This window comes from Bactrocera neohumeralis, unplaced genomic scaffold (assembly GCF_024586455.1).
Source record: "Bactrocera neohumeralis isolate Rockhampton unplaced genomic scaffold, APGP_CSIRO_Bneo_wtdbg2-racon-allhic-juicebox.fasta_v2 cluster09, whole genome shotgun sequence".
Lineage (NCBI taxonomy): Eukaryota > Metazoa > Arthropoda > Insecta > Diptera > Tephritidae > Bactrocera > Bactrocera neohumeralis.
In genome coordinates, this window is record NW_026089622.1 from 36,125,859 (window position 1) to 36,146,147 (window position 20,289).

At 33.5% G+C, this 20,289-nt stretch overlaps 1 protein-coding gene across 5 annotated transcripts in view; it reads left to right on the top strand.

Annotated features, from left to right (window-relative positions):
* Positions 1-19,837, top strand: part of LOC126764094 (uncharacterized) — a 25,508-nt gene extending 5,671 nt beyond the window's left edge. For all 5 annotated transcript variants that reach the window (XM_050481881.1, XM_050481882.1, XM_050481880.1 and 2 more), the window contains exons 2-4: positions 6,410-6,797; positions 18,075-18,250; positions 18,309-19,837. In XM_050481881.1, the coding sequence (XP_050337838.1) occupies positions 6,442-6,797; positions 18,075-18,250; positions 18,309-18,874 (1,098 nt within the window). In that variant the 5' untranslated portion in view covers positions 6,410-6,441 and the 3' untranslated portion in view covers positions 18,875-19,837. The remainder of the gene's footprint in view (positions 1-6,409; positions 6,798-18,074; positions 18,251-18,308) is intronic.
* Positions 19,838-20,289: the final 452 nt, after the last annotated feature.

The following is a 20,289-nucleotide window of genomic DNA, read 5'->3' on the forward strand; positions in this document are numbered from 1 at the left end:
TAATGTACATGTCTTCCAAACCAATAAAGCTACAATAACCAAAATTGCCCAGCACAAATATTAAAAACTTCTACCGACAATTTGAAAATTAATGAAATCGGAAGATAACCCGGCCCACTTCCCATATAACGGTACTTTTAAAAATTACTAAAAGCGCAATAAATCAATAACTAAATACGCCAGAGCATTATATTTTACCTCCGAAATGGTATGAGAGGGCTTAATGGGAGCCAGTGAGAAAATTGGACGATGGGTGTAGCTCCGCTCACTTTTTGGTGAAACGCCAAAACTCAAGCCCCAACCGAACGATTTCGACAAAATTTAGTACGAAATCAGAGAACAACCACACTTATTTTCTATATAGCACAATTTAAAATTCCATGCGACTTTGTATCGCATTTGTATCTCAATGGAAATGAGAGAGCGTCTTTTACTCATAGTAGTGTATGTTTGTGAAAACTTGACCTATCCCCTACATAACTAATATCAGGATTTTCGAACATCCGGCTAACTTTTGCTCTATATGATTGGTTTTTAGTATATGGCATACAAGGTGTAGTCCAAAGTAAACAGGACTTTTTGGATCTATATGTCCTGGTGCGTTAGTATCTGCTACCTTTATCGATTTCCAGTGAGAATTTCATGACATTTCATTGATCGGAAGTGAAGTTATTGCGTTTTAAGTGTCAGTATGTTTGTGTTATCGGTGCGAAAATGAGCTTCGAACAAAGAGCCAACATTAAATTTTGTTTTAAAATTGGTAAAACTTTTACCGAAACGTTTCAGTTGATGAAACAAGTTTATGGCGATGATTGCCTATCCCGTAGCAGAGTGCACGAGTGGTTTCAACGTTTTCAAAGTGGTCGTGAGGACAAAAATGACGTTCAACATGTGGGCCAATATGCGTGAATTCATCAAAAATCAGCCAAAATCATCATGGAAATCCATGGAAATGGAATTGAGCATCTCCAAAACATCGAAATCGAAATCCAACATTCGAAGGACGATTATTTGACCAAAAATCACATTTTAACCATTAACCACTCCCCGTATTCACCTCATATGGCATTGTGCGACTTCTTCATTTTCGGAAAAATACATTTGCCCTTGAAAGGAAAGAGTTATGCAGACGTAGATGCCATTCAAAAGGCTTGCACCGGCATACTGGCGGTCATACCGGCCAACGAGTTAAAACACTCTTTCGACATGCCTTTGGACCATTTTGAATAAAATAAATTGATTTTGCCGAAAAAACCATTTGTTCTGTTGTTTTTTAAAGTCCTGTTTACTTTGGAACGCACATTGTATTAATAGTACGTACTGTTAGCAAAAATAGATAAAATCAGGTCGATACTTACCACAACTCCCAGTACTACATACGTACTATAATGATTTTCGTTTTTCTAACAAACCTTTTGTCCAAGGCATATGACGGTTCGATCCTCTGGATGACGTTTTGTACTTTAAGGTTGATTATTGCAAGTTGCAAGAGTATAAAATGTTCGGTTGCACCCGAACTTAGCCCCTATTTTTTTATGAAAATATAACTGTGTTAGCATGTATGCAACTTACTTAACAACTCGTAAATTAAACTACTTTAAAAGCAGCACTAGAACAAAAAAGCAAATGAAAGTATGTATGTAAATTATTTTTAAATAAAAATTATATTTTATTGTAATACTACAGTTTACACAATTTATTTAAATAAAAACTCAAAAAAAAGGTGAAATATAAAATACTATTGTCAATCTTTTGTAATGGTACTATTCTGCTACCATTTAAAATCTTCTTTCAATCTTCGGGATAGATTTCAAAACCATTTTTTTTTGTGCGTCAAAAAAGTGAAAAATATGTTGAGTTGGAGTTAAAAAATATATTATGTGGTAAAGAAATATTATTTTTTGCTGTTACAAATTAAATGTAAATTGAAAATTTCGATCTTATTTAAGAATCTCTATCTGCAAGTTTGCAAAAATTCTGTGGTGGCGATTATCATTGATTTCTATAAGTTCGACTGCAACCTGTGCTTCGGAAGTTTGTGAGATATATACCGTACATAAATTAAACCTATTAGAAGCTGTGACAAATATTGCGGTGCAGTAGTTATATCATTTTATAGTTTGTTGCTTAAGTTATTTTGTGGTCAGATTATGCCCTTTCAGAGAGCCGAATAATGCGTATGTATAATGATTCGATTTTTATTTGCTCAAAACACTGTATATTTTCCCCTAAAAATCGGAAAAATGTATTTTTTACAGTATTCAGTTTGTTAAATGAAAAACATCAAAAACGCTAACTAGAAATGAAAAAATAATCTTTGTTACTTGCTTGTTCGATTTCTGCTTCTGTGGTTGATGATTGTATTTGACAAAGCAAGTTCGGCTTTCTCTTGCGGTAGTTTTAGAAATCAATATTTCAAATAACTTTTAACTATCATAATTGTCTTCTATGTTTCCACATTCAATTCAGTTTTGTCTGACGTCCATGTTTTGTTTACATAAAATATATTCAATGATGATAGAAATTTCTTTTTATTCGCAATCGAAGTTTTTTGAGATGAGGGAGTAGTTTCCCCCTTAACAATAATAATAATAATATGAGCAAAATCAAAGTAACGCGTGTTAATAGAACGTTCTCAAAAAGACAAAGAACTAAATTAAAAGTAAATAATACTACGAAATACAGTATAGATCTGATCATGAAATAAGCAAAGCCTCCCCCTACCACACCACTCTATTGGGAAAAAATTTTCGTACCACACCTAAGAACATCATGCACTCATACTTCACCACACGGGACAACACAGCACACCACAACATCGCGCTTGTACACCACCTCACATAACAAAAGGGATTTGATGATAGCCCCTACTCCGCCTTATCTGTCCCTATGAATGGATCGCTTTGATTTGGTGTATTGGCGCTCAGTGTCGTGTTTTGACGGCTAGCCACGTTTGTACATACATATATCAAGTTTCATTAAGATATCTGTATTTTTATTCAAGTTTTCAACTTCCTTGTAGTTTTTGCGACCGTTCGTTTAAATTTATTTTCTTACGAATACTTAGCAGTGTCATAAATTTTCCGTCTTATACATACAATGCATATAACGAGCACAAAGTCGAAAAAATACCGCTTTTAAACTCTGTCAGGGGTGACTGTCTGTAACTTGAAATTTGAGATCGTAATGGTACTTTGTACCAGTGTCTATAGTAAAAAAGAAAGGACGAATTCGTAGATATTCGTAATCGAATTGCAATTCTAATAAGTTTACCCTACGTATCTGTTAAAGCACTAATGCCACAGTAAGAAAATTTGAACGAAGCCTTACAAACATTTATATTTATATATTTATAAAATTGTTTGAAAATCACTTCTCAAACATTGTCAAAAATCGATGATATAAGCCCTTCCGTTTCTCTGCCTCAAATATACCGTGTATATTAATTTTGATTTCTCAGCTGACTTTGAACCGCTTCAGTTGGTCAAAATGTGTGACGATTTAATGAAATTAAGTGACAAAATTTCTTAAAAATTATGTGGTTTAGCGTTGAATATGTATGGAGTTGGTGGAGACTTTGGTCCAAATCTCATATACCTAACATAAAGAATTCCGATCCGTTTGTTGATGTTTTTCATATCAACTTAATGTATTTAATTTAGGGTGAGTTTATTACTTTCAAAATAAGTTAATATGATACCCAACTTGATTACAAACATGATGAAGTTGAATCCTATCGCTATAATTTTAAATTCTTGCGACATGTTGCTACAGAGTATGATGGGCTTGTTCACCCCCTATAGAATTGCAATTTGGCACAAAGGATCGCGGTTGAGGGAGAATCTGGCGATTAAAACTTTTGAAAAAGTGTGAGTGACTCCACCCCCTAATTTGTTTATTATACATATAAGCCCTATAAGAACTTCTACTGATAGTGTGAAAATGAATGAAATCAGAAGATAACCTTTATTATTTTGACATCGCGATTGAGGGGGAATCTGGTGATTAAAACTTTTGAAGAAGTGTGAGTGACTCCACACCCTAATTTGTTTAATATACATATCTCTTAAACCGTTCAAACCAAAATAACAAATTCGTCCAAGATAAACCCTATAAGAACTTCTACTGATAGTGTGAAAATGAATGAAATCGGAAGATAACCTTTATTATTTTGATATTCTTATGTTATGGTGCGATGTGCGCGAAATGGGACTACAACCACGCCTAGTTCTCACATAACAAAATTTTAAATACCATTTGATTCTTTCATTTTCTAGAACACAAATCAAGAAGCAATTAATATAATGAAATCGAACCAAAACTGTTCAAGCCCCTAGGTGCCAAATATGTGGACTCCAGAGTCCATACTTGACGTTTTACCGAAAATATCGGTCAATGTATGGGATATAGAATTGAAATTTGGAGATAATGCTTTCTTGATAGTAGTATGTCTGCGTGTTAAAAATGAATTGAATCGGGTCAATACTACCTTTAGCCCCATGTATCAAATATAAAGACTTGTGAACTTCCGGGTGACTTTATATCAGCCAAAATATGAGTCATTGCAATGAAAATGAAAGAGCGTGTTTTACTGATAACAGTGTATTAAAATTGGGCGAAAACTTGACCTAGCCCCCATATACATAACTAATATTAGAATTATCAAACATCTGGCTGACTTTACCCCATATGATTGGTGATTGTACATGAGGAACCTTGATGAAACTTTGAGAGTATTTTATTAGTCTGTGGTCTTTAAATTACTTTATTGATAAAAAAATAGGTAAAATTATATCAATACTATCTCTGTATTGTTTTATGTACCACCTTTTCCGCACTCACCGTGTATTTTTCCCAAAATTGAAAAGTATAAAACACAGGTATATATGAAATGAACTCAAGAGGTTCGCAAACTTGTAATGCAAATGTACTTTCGGATTTATTTTCACAAAATAGGTATACAGTATATAAACGGCTTTAATTTTTAAATGAGATGCTCGCAAAAGAATTTAAAATAAAATTAAAATTTTCGCCTCACAAAGGTTACAAAATATTTTTTAGTTAACGATGATGTTCGCAAAAATGGTAAACGTTCGCCAAAAAGGAATCGAGTTGATCAGACCGATGTCGTAGCGCAAAAAGTGTTTTTTGATCAAGTTGTCTGTCCTCTTGTACTTTGATTCGGCGAAAGTAGATGATGGTGTGTGATGTCATTGTGTGTGTGTTAGAGCGTGGTGTATAATGCGAGGAAAATGATGATGAGTGTGGGGAATGTGGCGTACCAATGTTGCATACAAGGATGTGTGGGATGGTGTTGGCGGGCAGAAGTGGGAAGGCTGATACCCATTTAGCCAATCTCCTTTATTAAACTTCGACTTTCTTACTTGTTTCTATTATGATTTGTATATTATCTACTCACATATAATAACTAGTTATGTATCTGCTTTTGCTGATGACAGAATTTTTGCCTGATTGAAATTATAGTTTAATTTTTATAACGGTTTGAACTTGTAACAGAGCTTATGTCATGAATAAGTACATATCTACATACATATAGGGTTTGTACGGAAAGTAATAGGATTGAGTCAATTTAAAAAAAAAATATTGAACCAATCGCTACAATTATTTAAAAACCTTCAAAATAGGCTACTTCTGCATCGATGCAGCGCTACCAGCGCGATTTCCAAGCATTGAAGGGGTCACGGAGGGCATTTTCCGGAATAGCCTTGAGAGCCGAAGTGCATGTTGCTTGGATCCCCTCTGTCGTCTCAAAATGCTTGCCTTTCATCGGCATTTTCAGGCAAGGAAACAAAAAAGTCCGGGGGGCCACATTGTCACCTGTGATTACGTTATTCAAAAACTGGGGGCACTTTCACATATGTTCAAATTTTTTTGGCACACTTCCACTCGCCGCAATTTTTGGTCGTGAGTGAGCACTTTTGGGACCATCTTCACACATACATACATACCTTGCTCATGTTCAAGTGCTCCGTCACAAAGTCATAAACCACAGTTTTTAATAAATTTAACATCTGAGCAATTAAGGAAATACTTAGTCGACGGTCTGAGTTCAAAACTTTGCACATATTAGTCACATTGTCGGTTTTTGTCAAAGTCACAGGTCTGCCAGCACGGTCTTCATCAGCGACCTCTTCCCAGCCTTCCAAAAAAGCCTGGCAAAATCAGTCCTATTACTTTCCGGACAAACCCTGGATAGTAAATACAGATTTATAAGTTGTCAAAATAATATCAGATTTTCAGAAAAATGCAAATTTCACATTCATGAGAAAGTTTTTAATAATCTTAATGGATAATAGGTTTTTGATAAATAAATTAACTATTTATTTGCTTTTCCGTTGGAGTAATTGTTTAAATAATTTATATTGCGCATACATCTACTTACTTCTAGGAATTAAAAGGATAATTGTACCTCACAACTAAATGATGTGTTCTGTTATTAGCATTGCGCTCTTCTATTGGTTTATTTTCTATACCGCTAATTTACCTCAGTGTTGTGGGCACGGACGATTGATTGAACCGCCTAGTAGAGCGTCAGCATGGCGATATGGATTTCAGACGCCACCAAATTACAATGACCACGAATTATATTGCGGTGGATTTACACGTCAATGGAAGCAAAACAATGGAAAATGCGGCGAGTGCGGGGACGCATGGGATTTACCCAAGCCAAGACCACATGAGTCCGGTGGTTTTTGGGGAAAAGGAGTAATCGTAAGGAAATACTCATCAGAATCTGTTATGCTTATTCGTGTTGAACTCACAGCTAGTCACATGGGGTACGTAAACCGCATGCCTTAAATACATAATAAGGAAAAGAAAATATATGTATATATAAATAAATAGTGGCACTCATTTAATATCGCAAACTTGTTATCGCAAAATATCTGTTAATTTTTACATGCAATTTGTCGCAAATTATTATACATACATTCCGCTGTTTACTCTTTTCTCGCGTTTTGATTTCTTCATTTTAAATTGGAAAATGTAAGCACATTTAAATTTAATAATAAACTATTTTAAAACGAATCAATTAAATATTTATAGAAAAAACGATGACGGGACAATGAAGAACAGCTGACTTATTTCGCGTCTTGCCACTATTATAAATGCCACATCAAATGAGAACCCTAAAAATATTTTTAAATATGTACATACATATGTATATACAATCTTTATAACTACCTTAAATGGTAAAAAAATAATCATAACATTTGTATATTACAGAATAAGTTTTATAAGCTTTAAAAACGTATCATAACACTTTCAACTTGATTTGAAGTCATATATTTCGAGTTTTGATAAATTATTTTGCTATCGAGGAAAAAATTACCATATCAGCAGGATTCTTGCACAAGGTTGTGTCGATAACCCAAAAACACCAATTTGTCAAAAGTGTTGTAATCAATGGGTTTTATGATTTTAAAATTAATTTTTCAAACATTTCAACAAATGAAAATGTGTTGAATGCGAATTCATTGTAAATCATACAAAAGTCAAAAAGCAAACAAAAAATTCATGAAAAAAACAGAAATAAAGTTGTTTTGACATTATGGATTAAATTATTTTTCCGTAATATGAATCACGCTCTGAAGTAACATGGCCTTGTATACATAATTGAATCAAGTTCATCTGGTATATTACAATTGTCATAATAATAGTTTTTTCTTCAAAAGACGTCTTTATGTGTCACTATAAATTAAAAATTTTGAGATTTTCTTTCAACAATATTCATTGCGCTGTAGATATAGAACAAGAATAGAGATAGAAGCTAAGAGACGGATGTTGAATTCATTTATAAACATTTTACAGACCCACGGAAATGCATACATGTCTTAAATGTTTTCATATTGCGAGGGTATTTAAAAAATGAAAATTATTATAATCTGGATTGCCTGCCAATAATGTCATTGTTTCTTGTAGGCCGTCCGTATCGCTTTATCTCCAGATTGTAATATTCCTTTGACTTTGTTTAACGGTGGAGCATGCCTTAGAGGCTTCATAAAATCGATTTTTTGAGGATTTTTTTAGGAGGAAAAGAAATAATTGATTAAAGCGGCATTTGTAGGGCTTATACTCGTAGTTATATATTTAGATATATATTTAGGAGCGAGCTTTCAATCTAAACGGACGTGTCTTCGTGCGCTCCGTGGAAACTTACTAAAAAAACAAAAATAAAAATAAAACAAAATAAACAAATATTAAAAAAATGCATTAAGTGCAAGTGTTAGGCAATAACGCCGAAAGTGCAAATCAAAACATAAAATATTACAAAAGAATCAAACTGTTTACAAACAATAAACATAATAAAACAACTAATAATAAAAGAAATAAAACAAAAAATACAAAAGCATGAACGCAGCTTTTGACAGCTGCACGACTACACGACTGCAGGCCGACAGTTGTCGTTCTCGCTAACTTCAATATCCTCATATTTTTGCCAACGACAGTAGAGTTGACAGTAGAATGGAAGATAGCAAGAGGAGGTAGAGTGGTGATGCCACTAATATGTAAAATGTAAAATTATTCACAGCTCTAACAAACTTGATGTTATTTTACAAATAAAAGCATAAAATAGCTATATTATAGCTCTATTATATCATTTGTAATAACAAGTGATAATTTAAAGCAAAAATATTTACCTATTTACTTATTTTTTGCATAAAAAATTTCACTTTGAACAAAATATTAAAATTTCATTGAAGTGAAAGGTATTAGTATGGCCACAACGAAATTGTGTACATGCAAAATGGACAACTGCGTTGTTTTGTGTACATGCCGGCCATTGTGTTGTTGTTGCTTCTCAAAATGTACATGTAGTAAGATGAACAACGACGTTTTCAGTTCACTGTCGTGCCGCTGCAGTCTGTCGTAGCCATTGTGTTTTTTCACTTTGATGAACAGAGCTGAGCATTCAATGAAAATTGTGCTCAGAAATATACATACATTGCTATTACAGACGTACATATGTCGCTCTTTTGCTTATATTTTTATACGTTTACATGCAATCATATCATTTGATATGAATATCATTTTGCGAATTTTTGTGAATTCATGCAAAATTTATAACATTATTTTTAAATTATGGTATTTTCAAGGTAATATTTGCAATTAATGTCCAAATATTTCTTATCTTAGATAATATAATATAATTTCATATTAATGTATATATGCTATATACATACATATATGATATGCTATCTACTATAAAAGCTTAATACATATATTACAATAATAATATATGTAAATTACACCTCTTATTATTTAAAACTTTCATACGCATCTATCCTGCAGATATGTATGCAAGTACAAATCAATTTCAAATCAAGATATTATCATTTATCAGAAATATAAAATGCGCGCGCTGCTCTATATGTACACACATACATATATGCATATGTGCGTATGACATTTTCACACAAATAATGCATACACAAACCTACAGATATACATATCTGCGTACACATGTAAATATGTCGCACGTAAAAATTACAAATATTGTTCTACAATCGTCTCAAACATCATCATACATACTTGTACGCATACACATTAGGGTGTGTCATTCTGAGTCAACCTTTTTTTTTTCAACTGAAAAACAGGCTAAAAACTTTCGAAAATGTGAAAAAGAAAGTCACTCAAAAGATGAGCTCTTAGTATTAACATTAAGAGGTGCCTATTTCAAATTTTCTGTTTTCCATATAAATTACATGGAAAAAAAATCATTTTTTTTTGTGGTGGTTATTGTGCGGAGGTTATTATATGTGCACGCGATGGCTACCAGCAGGTAGAGGTAAACTCGATTCCGATTCTACTAGAAAATCGATTTTTCTCGTAAAATCCAATACTTTAGGATTTAGTTTCCACCACTTCCGAAATCCAGTTGTAAATGTTCTTTGTATGTTGTCAATGCGAACATTATTGGGAACCGGTAAACTCCAATGTGAAACATCTCTCAAGTGTTGCGCTTGATCGGTCGTCTTAATTGATTCTGTATTGTAGATGTTGCTATCTGAATGTGATTTTTCAAAATGTGAATCATTACTTTCGTCAGCAGGAGACTCGGGTACTTTACTTGAACTTTGGCCGCTATCTGCTTTTGTGACATACATATTTGAAAAGAGATCCAGACATGCTCTGAATTTCATCCATTTTAGCCTTTTTGGCTTTTCTCTGCTGAAACCCGCTTTGTCTTTTCGAAGTATGAATTCCCTGCGGCATATTTCGTTCTGGGTATCCTAAAAATATTGTTATTTAGTAAGTGATACGTTGATTTCATAAAGAAAAAAATAATATCTGTTCTTAAAAATTAATTTTTTTTTAATCAAAAATTAAAAGCTGATATAATAAATTAATAACTGAGATAGTAAATTTTACAACATATTAAATAATTATATTCATAACATCAAAAAGTACTGACTCGATTTAATTTATTACCATTTGGTTAAGAGAATTTAAAAAGTATAAAAAGAAATTCTATGAACTGTAGTACAATAAGTGCTATGTCAGCATTGAAATTTTTACTAACCAATATAGTACCTAATATTTTTTTTTAATCGATTCTAATAATAACTACACAATTTATAAATAATTACTATTCTCTTTACAAATATTACAAATACTATCTGTAAGAATACTTATACTAATTTTTAATATATGTATAGTAAAAAATACTTTCTTGTTTTTCTAAATATTTTTATTTTCTGATGTATAAAGATTGATATCTATTCTAGTGAAAAGAATAATATACAAACTCGAGATTTTACTATACGGTTTGTAAAATTTAATTTGAGGTTAGAATTTGTTATATAATATATTCTAACATTTTTAGAAACAACTAGCTGACCCAGCAGCCGTTGTCCTGCGTGAAATTATGTGTTTTGAAATGAAAAGAAAGTTAAATTTACCATTTAATTTTTGTTTTTATTTTTCAATGTAACGCAGCTTGATAAACAACATTTTTTGGTTTCTGTTCCGATGTACAGAAAAGATGGTTTTCCAACTCGTGAGCACGCCACGGCCGTGTGAAAAACATAACATTTCCAAATTTATGCCTCACACTATGCGACTATCTTTAGGTGATTGTCATCTCACATGCAATTTTCACTGGAAACGAAATACGTTTGAACTGAAATGGGAAATCGTTAGAACTCAAAGGAATTCGTAGAATCAAGCATTCTGCCCCTTGTATTCGATAGGTGTGTCACAATCAGTCGGGTTCCAGTACACAGTTTCGTGGCATGATGATTGCGAAACATAATAACGACTGATCCTACTTTGAGACGCAAATGATGCGGTGGCATACCAAGCCTGTCCAAAGAATTTAGAAATACCACTGGATAATTCACGGAGCCGTCTTCATTGTCAAGACGATCGATCGATTTATATGAGCGCAGGTCTCCCGGAATTTGACTTTGAATCTTCCAGTTTAAGTCAACAACATCGGTATTTTTGGCAGCTAGCATTGCGCGTGTACTTAAGGAATCGTAGGTGCGATAATTTGGCCAATGTCCGAACATTTGTGATGAGTTTATCTTTCGTCAATTGACAAAGGGAAGATGGAATTGATATCGAACCACCGGAAGTATCAACCGAAATTCTACCATTTCCAATTTTTAGCGAAGGCCATGTAAAATGTCTTCGGCAATGTCTTTTTTGTTCGTATCCCATAATTGACGCGGATTTGAAGGCTGATATGTCGAAATGATTATCGCGAAAAGTGTGCGAACTTCATTTTCATTCCAGTGATTAATGTGTTCTAGCAATTGTAATTGCTGGCTTACTTCTCCAAAACTTGCACACACCGTAACATTCACAGTAAGCAATGACTCAAATAAAGTTGAACCGCGTACATTAATCAATAGCAACCGAAGGTAGAAGCAGTCGTCGTTTTTCGAGTGGATTGTGTAAATTCGTCCTAATGCATTAGTTGAGAACACATCTGGATTTCAATCTACTGGTTGGCCTTGCTTTCTGCGCAACTATTTCTTCGACGATGCATTCCATGTATAATATCAAGGTATTTCCGAATAGAGCAACGTTCTCGCAAACGGATCACTGACGAAAGTTGAGAAAAAACTCGTCAATGTTAATTTTGTTGCTGGCGGTGTTTTCACAGGATGTACTGTATTCTTTGAGTTGAAATACACATTAATATAAACACATAAATATCATGGAGTGACATAACTACAATATGTAGTTGGACATATGCTACCGCGGAGTTTTTTGTAGACATTATGATGTTCTTCAATATTGTTTTACATTATTTTGTTCTATCGCTAATAGTTTCGGCAGCGCATTCGACGAAAGACATTTTAAGACTAATTTTTCTACACCTTCGGTTACATTGTTCAAATTTTACCAAGGATCCCTATTTTTGTTCAAAATGAAATGTAGCCTATGTCAAATTGGAAGAATGTAGCATTCTATTGGTGAAAGAATTTTTTAAATCGGCCCAGTACTTTTTGAGCCTATTCATTACAAACATACAAACATACAAAAATAGGTACAAATCTTTCCTCTTTATAATATTAGTGTAGATACTGTCATTTTTTTTTGTAATGTCGATTTCTAGTATAATAACGTTCGATAGATGGCCAAATTGGAAAAATCTCTCAAAACTGAATTGTTATAAAATAATTTTATAAGTCAATCTAGCAATGTCCGTGGTACTCCATGTTCCCTTGCGGAGCATATGTACTTATGTCAACGGTAGCGATAGGTCAACCTGCAAACACCGTAAGACGAATTGTTTTGGAATGTAGAGCAATATCTTGTTCTACATTTATATTTATCTGAAATAAGAAGCTACTCACACGCTGTGTCCGTAGCATACGCATAATCAAATAAAAACAAATATCAAAACACGCTTCGGTATGCTTCCACAAGAAAATTTGTAAACAACGTATCAAACTACACCGATGACGTATGTCTCTAAGCTGTATTTCAATTTTTACTATCCGCTGTTAGTAATTTTTACTATACAAGAATATAAATTTTCGTAGAAGAGGTTTTGAATATTTGTTACACAAAATACTAATAATTGTAATGATATTCTATTATTATTTAAAATGCAGATAACACAATTTGCGATACAGTTTTTGATTTTTATAAACTGGTTAGTAATTTTTCGAAACCTTAGTTATTATAATTTATTTAACCGAGGAATTTAATTTTCGTTTAGGCTTAGTAATTATTCTTAAATTTAATCCTGTTTTGAGATTACTAACTAAATATAGTAATTTTTCTAGAATATTATAATAAATTTTATTATATTTTTTTCTCCGTGTACTCGTTACGTTACGTTATATACATAAATTAATAATCCTGCATCTGGGTGTAAAAATGTATTTAAGTAGGTATGACTAGAAAATAATAGCAAAAATACTTTACTTACCTTGTTTATTTTCTTCAAGAATCGACTATTAACTCGGTTTTATACAAACATTGTTGTTTTTAATATCTAATAATTAACAAACACTTTGCACTAAACTTTCACACGTTCACGTAAAAGAATATTGAAATAAATGCGGTCGGAAGCAAGAGAAATTGCTCAATCCCAAGCGAACGAAGTAACATATCTTGGTATTTACCTAGATAGAAGGCTCACGTGGAGAAAACACATCTCGAGTAAAATAACATGTATGAAGAGCTGCAAATTTAAATTGGCTTTTAAATAAAAACTCCAAACTTAGCCTAGACAGCAAAGTGCTTTTATATAATGCGGTCATAAAGCCGATTTGGATGTACATATGGCATTCAACTGTGGCGTACGACCTGTGCAACTAATATTGATATAATACAAAGGTTCCAATCAAAAATGCTTAGAACTATCACGTGTTCACCATGGGACATGCGTAACGAAAATATCCATAAAGACCTTGGTATTCCTATGGTAAAGAAGGAAGTAGAGGACAGTATAATTAAATATATATCTAAACTCCGAGATCACCCAAACCCTTTGGCTAATGCTTTGTAACATTCCTTCGATCAAACATGCCTTAAGAGAAGAGATGTGCCTGCGTACTGAGGAGCAACGTATCACCAAAGCAGCTCAATCACTTGAGCATAGATTGAAGATTTTATAACTTAATGTTAGGCTTTAAGAAAAAGCAGATCCAATAAAGAAAATAATTGTGGAAAAAAAATATTTAGACATCATTCACAAATTTTTTGATGCGAAATCTTTGATATTCTGCCTTTGAGAAGCAATTGCCCGATGCACCTCGCATGGGCATTTGTCAGACGGCGGGCAGGATGCAGGTCGCAATTTCTATCGGAAACAAAAAAATTCAAAGAGATTCATATTTTGTAACAGTTTATCTTCTAGCCGAACTAAAAAAATTCCAAAAAAAGTGTAAAATTTAAATTTTTTTAAATTGAAAAAAAAACTGTTTTTTTTATGTTATATCATCAACAATGTCAGCCTGGAAATCCTACGTAGGAGAACTCTTGCCAACAGGTGCTACTTCGGACAGAGTAGGCAATTGAGAAGTAAAGTTCTCTCTCGACGAACAAAAACCAAACTCTATACTCATAATTCCCGGCCTGCTGTATGGTGCAGAGCAGGGATAATGGGATGCCCAATTTATTGCAGTGTGAGAGCGCCTCAAAATAAGCGTTTTTTATAACATTTTCCATTGTGGCCACATCGAATAAAATAAGAATTTTTGGGCATTTAAATTAAAAGACCCAACATTTATTACGATTGAAGATTATTATATATTGGACTTTTAATATATGGCGAAACTACTTAAATCCTTTTTATGATTTTATGATATATTAAAATAACTAACTTTTGATATTTCACTACTTAATAAGGTGAATTAAGCCTGTTATTTGTAATTGAAAATTAATTGTTCTATGCATCAAATAGCAAAACGTTTAAAATATGTTTAAATTTTGCATTTTCTTTGATTTTCATTTTTTTAATTTTTATTAGCGATCTTGAACGGCGGCAACAAATTCCTCCGTTCATATATATTTTTATACTCTCGCAACAATGTTGCTAACGAGAGTATTATAGTTTTGTTCACATAACGGTTGTTTGGAAGTCCTAAAACTAAAGGAGTCAGATATAGGGTTATATATACCAAAGTGATCAGGGCGACGAGTAGAGTCGAAATCCGGATGTCTGTCTGTCCGTCCGTCCGTCTGTCCGTCCGACCGTGCAAGCTGTAACTTGAGTAAAAATTGAGATATCATGATGAAACTTGGTATACGAATTTCTTGGCTCCATAAGAAGGTTAAGTTCGAAGATGGGCAAAATCGGCACACTGCCACGCCCACAAAATGGCGGAAACCGAAAACCTATAAAGTGTCATAACTAAGCCATAAATAAAGATATTAAAGTGAAATTTGGCACAAAGGATCGCATTAGGGAGGGGCATATTTGGACGCAATTGTTTTGGAAAAGTGGGCGTGGCCCCGCCCCCTACTAAGTTTTTTGTACATATCTCGGAAACTACTATAGCTATGTCAACCAAAGTCTACAAAGTCGTTTTCTTCAGGTATTTCCATATACAGTTCAAAAATGGAAGAAATCGGATAATAACCACGCCCACCTCCCATACAAAGGTTATGTTCAAAATAACTAAAAGTGCGTTAACCGACTAACAAAAAACGTCAGAAACACTAAATTTTACGGAAGAAGTGGCAGAAGGAAGCTGCACCCAGGCTTTTTTTAAAAATTGAAAATGGGCGTGGCGCCGCCCACTTATGGACCAAGAACCATATCTCAGGAGCTACTAGACCGATTTCAATGAAATTCGGTATATAATATTTTCTTAACACCCTGATGACATGTACGATATGGGTCAAATCGGTTCACAACCACGCCTTCTTCCAATATAAAGCTATTTTGAATTCCATCTGATGCCTTCTCTGTATAATACGAGTATAAACATTAGGAACCAATGATGATAGCGGAATAAAACTTTACAAAAATACGGTATTTGAAAAATATGTAAATGACGTATTATGAAATCTCGATTATCACTTTACCATGCGAGAGTATAAAATGTTCGGTGACACCCGAACTTAGCCCTTCCTTACTTGTTTGGTATAATTTCAATCTGGCCGTTCCAGCCATTCCAATTGCAAAACGTCAAAACCGACACAATCCAGTCAACTGTCAAAGTACGGTAGGTGAGCGGTTCTCACATTTCCAGTGACAGGAGAGTTGGGGATCTCTTTATCTCTTGTGCAGAGGCTTAGACGATGACAACAACTGATGAGTTGACGTTGCGAGTTTTCGAGAGAAAAGTTCTGCGAAAGATTTACGGTCCTTTGCGCGTTGGCCACGGCGAATATCGCATTCGATGGAACGATGAGCTGTACGAGATATACGACGACATTGACATAGTTCAGCGAATTATAAGACAGCGGCTACGCTGGCTAGGTCATGTTGTCCGAATGGACGAAAATACTCCAGCTCTGAAAGTATCCGACGCAGTACCCGCTGGGGGAAGCAGAAGAAGAGGAAGACCTTCACTCCGTTGGAAGAACCCGGTGGAGAAGGACCTGGCTACGCTTGGAATATCTAGTTGGCACCACGTAGCGAAAAGAAGAAACGAGTGGCGCGCTGTTGTTAACTCGGCTATAATCGCGTAAGCGGTGTCTACGCCAATTAAGAAGAAGCTCGGTCACTATTTCCCTTCTAGCTTCGAAAATATTTCGAATTCCCATCTATATCTTTGGTGGCATATTCTTAGACCATTTTTAAATAGATTTAGCAAAAAAACAAATTAATTTTTTTAAACTTCTAAAGCAGGTCCCCCCCTTAATTTAGACAACCTACAAATAAAATTAATTCTTACTTCTTTTTTGTTTTTAGGTCAGTGATCTGTACCGAGTTTAGCCGAACATTTTATACTCTCGCAATTAGTTTCAGGTGTCGGTAAAACTTTATACTAAAGAATTAAGGATGATATGCACGTACTGAAAAAATTTTCCTTGGTTTCATTAAGGCACCCCACATACAATCACCAATTATATGGAGTAAAATCAGCCAAATGTTCGAAAAATCTGGTATTAGTTATATGGAGGCTTGGTCAAGTTTACGACCAAATTTATCCATTTCTTGCACAACTATATACTTTTATGAGTAAAATACGCCCTCCCATTTTTATTATGATAACCCACATGTTGGCCGATATATGCGATAAAACTGAACTATAGATACTGAATCCACATTTCCGATATTTGGGGCTTGAAAAGTTTTGGTTGAATTTGACAAATTTTTGGTCATAAATTGGCGCACTTTAAAAGAATTATTAGTGCAAAATTGCACTGTGCTCTGAGATATAAATGTAAGAAGAATGTCTCGTACCAAATTTAGTCGAAATCTGTCTTTTGGGTCCCGAGATATTTTTCCAGTGTCGGTAGGGTTGCTTAAGGGATTTTTGCCGAGCTTTGTAGCTTTAGTGGTCTAGGATATGTGTATATTAAAACTATTACCCCTACGTATACTTATACGTTTCCAGTTAATGGCGTTTTGTGGGCATGCCAGTGGTCTGATTACGTCCATCTACGAACTCCGTCTTACTTTTTTTGCGAAGGAATATAGTTATTAAGTTTCATCAAGATATCTTCATTTTTACTCAAGTTACAGCTTGCACGAACGGACAGATTTACATACAGATAGTCACTCGGAATTCAACTCGTCGCATTATCATTTAGAATGTGTAACCCTACATCTATCTCGCTTAGATAGGTGATGCAAAACTATTATACTCTGCAGCTACATGTTGCAAGAGTATAAAAATGTTATGACAGAATTTAACATTCATAACTCAACGAAAATGGGAAATGAGTTCAAACATATTTGATATCTGATTAACATATACTATTGGTTGTAGATTGACTTACTAGTTTTATTACTCTATTTTGCTTCATGACCAAGATATTCGTATTAAAATCAACCTAATCAAATGAGGATATTATTCAACTAAAGTGGTTAAATTTGATTCATTATGCATATGAGGGAAAATTCGACCAAATATTTAGACCAATATTATTCATATGCACTTAATATACATATATTTTAATTACATTTGTAGGTATTTTGAGTTTCGCATTTGCTCACAACCATATGCACAGCAGGAGTGTTTCGATCAACATTTATTGAAAGTACAGTCAGGATTTCCGAGTCAATCAATATCAACTGATCTTGAAACTAGATTTTATCCGAGAAATGGCAGTTTAATATATAATGTTAAAGTCCAACTTCCTAAAGGTAATGATGTGAAAACCTAAATAAATTTAAATTTTGAACTAGTTATATTCCTCGATAGGTTTGAACTGTAATCACTGTGTGTTGCAATGGCGTTATATAGCTGGTAACAACTGGGGTATTTGTCCGGATGGAAATGGTGCTGTAGGCTGTGGACCACAAGAAGAGTTTCGCGCCTGCTCTGACATCGTTATAAATGGTCACGAATACAAACCGGATTCTCCGTCCGAACCAAGGGCAACAGAAAGTCCAAAACACAGACAGACACCAACCAAAGAACACTTCGATGAATTTAATTATATCAAATTGATAATTTCATTAATTTTGCTAGTAATTTTCTTTATGACAGTAGGCGTTGGGTTTTTGTTTAGAGCGAAAATTAAACGTTATATCAAAACCAATTTGTATACCAGACTTCGAAAAGCCCACCCGTTCTCATTAAGTGATATTGCGTCTAAGCCGGAACCATCTTTAAGGACTATCTCGTCTTCTATGGAAGGTAAAACTTCAAATTCTGCTGAAATTAAGTCTAGTTTGACGCCACCAATACCGCCACCAAGATCAAAAAGAAACCTTCATGTTGAGAATAATCGCTTATTTTCTCAATCTTCAAACTTAGAAATATAAAAATTAAATAAAGAATATTATTTATAAAATAAAGTTAAAAAATATATATGGGGTACTCACAAGCCGTCGTAAAACATCGTCAAATCGTAAAATTATAAATTTTTGCACTTGCTTAAAAAAATTGTTGTTATATTTCATACAAAAATGAGTTTACACATTTACAATTATCAATGCTATATTTCGAATCGTTATAACTTATAGCTTTATGAGACTTGTGAAAACCCTAATAATCAAAATATTAAATTTTCAATATTGACAAATTTTTAAGTTTATTATGTGATGTTGAAATGAAATATATTTGCTCGTGATAAAAGAGTTCACCGCAAAATTTAGTAATTAAAGATATGTTATTTCTTTGGTTTAATTTTTTGCGATCTTTAAGATATCAGAATAAGTTAAAAACTGGCAACATTTCATGCCTTAAAAAACAACAGTTTTAGTCAAAGCCTTATGACTTAAGACTGAATCAATTCAACAAAGAAATAAAAAAAAACATAAGTATATCTATAACATAAACAGAAGTTGATTGAAATTAGTATTGTAACACCGGTCCAGAAAAAGTATTTGCTTAGCGTTGTTTATAATTCTATGTAATTAAGGCTTAATTAAATATATACTGTTTAAGCATTCCTTACATACATTTTTTCAATAGTCTTGCGGAAAGCAGTGCAATAACAAAACATCCAAAACATTGGGTGATCGTTTACCTCCAAGAGAAGTAGATCGAAAATTTAATTATTTTGAAAACTGATGCACTTTATTGCTTTAACGTTACCATTTGTCAAAATTTTTTAAAGCATTTTTTTATTAGTTTGAAATAACTGTAAGATCCGATTTTTCCCAATAAATATTTATTACATACCGTTTAACATATCTTTAATTAATTTATTCAATTTATATACATACGTATATACGTATATATACATGTGCATATAGGTGTTTGTCATTATAAAAATATGTAAATCCAACATAAAAATGTCTTTTCAATATTAGGATATTCGAAAATATGTATTTTACAATATGAATTTGTAATAAATTTGTACATAATTGTACTAAAGAAATTCCTTCTTTTTTCAATATGTGCTTTTAGTAATCTGTACCTCTCATCGTATAAGGGTTCCTCTATTGCTTGACTCAGTACTGTTGGAACATATGTCAAAGATGGGTATCAGACAAAAGTAAATACATCATTTTTTATAGTCTGCGATAAAGGTTAAAAAGCAATCTAACGGCTGAAAATGTGTTTATGGTTCTGTTATTGTAACAGTCAAACACGCGCAATTTTAGTTTATTCGATTCCGTTCCAGTAATTTTGATGTAAAATATGCACCGCCCTTCGAATCGGGGAAAATATCGATAATGTAATAGAAATCGTGGAGGTCGGACTTCATGTAAGAACTGTTTTGTCCAGGAGC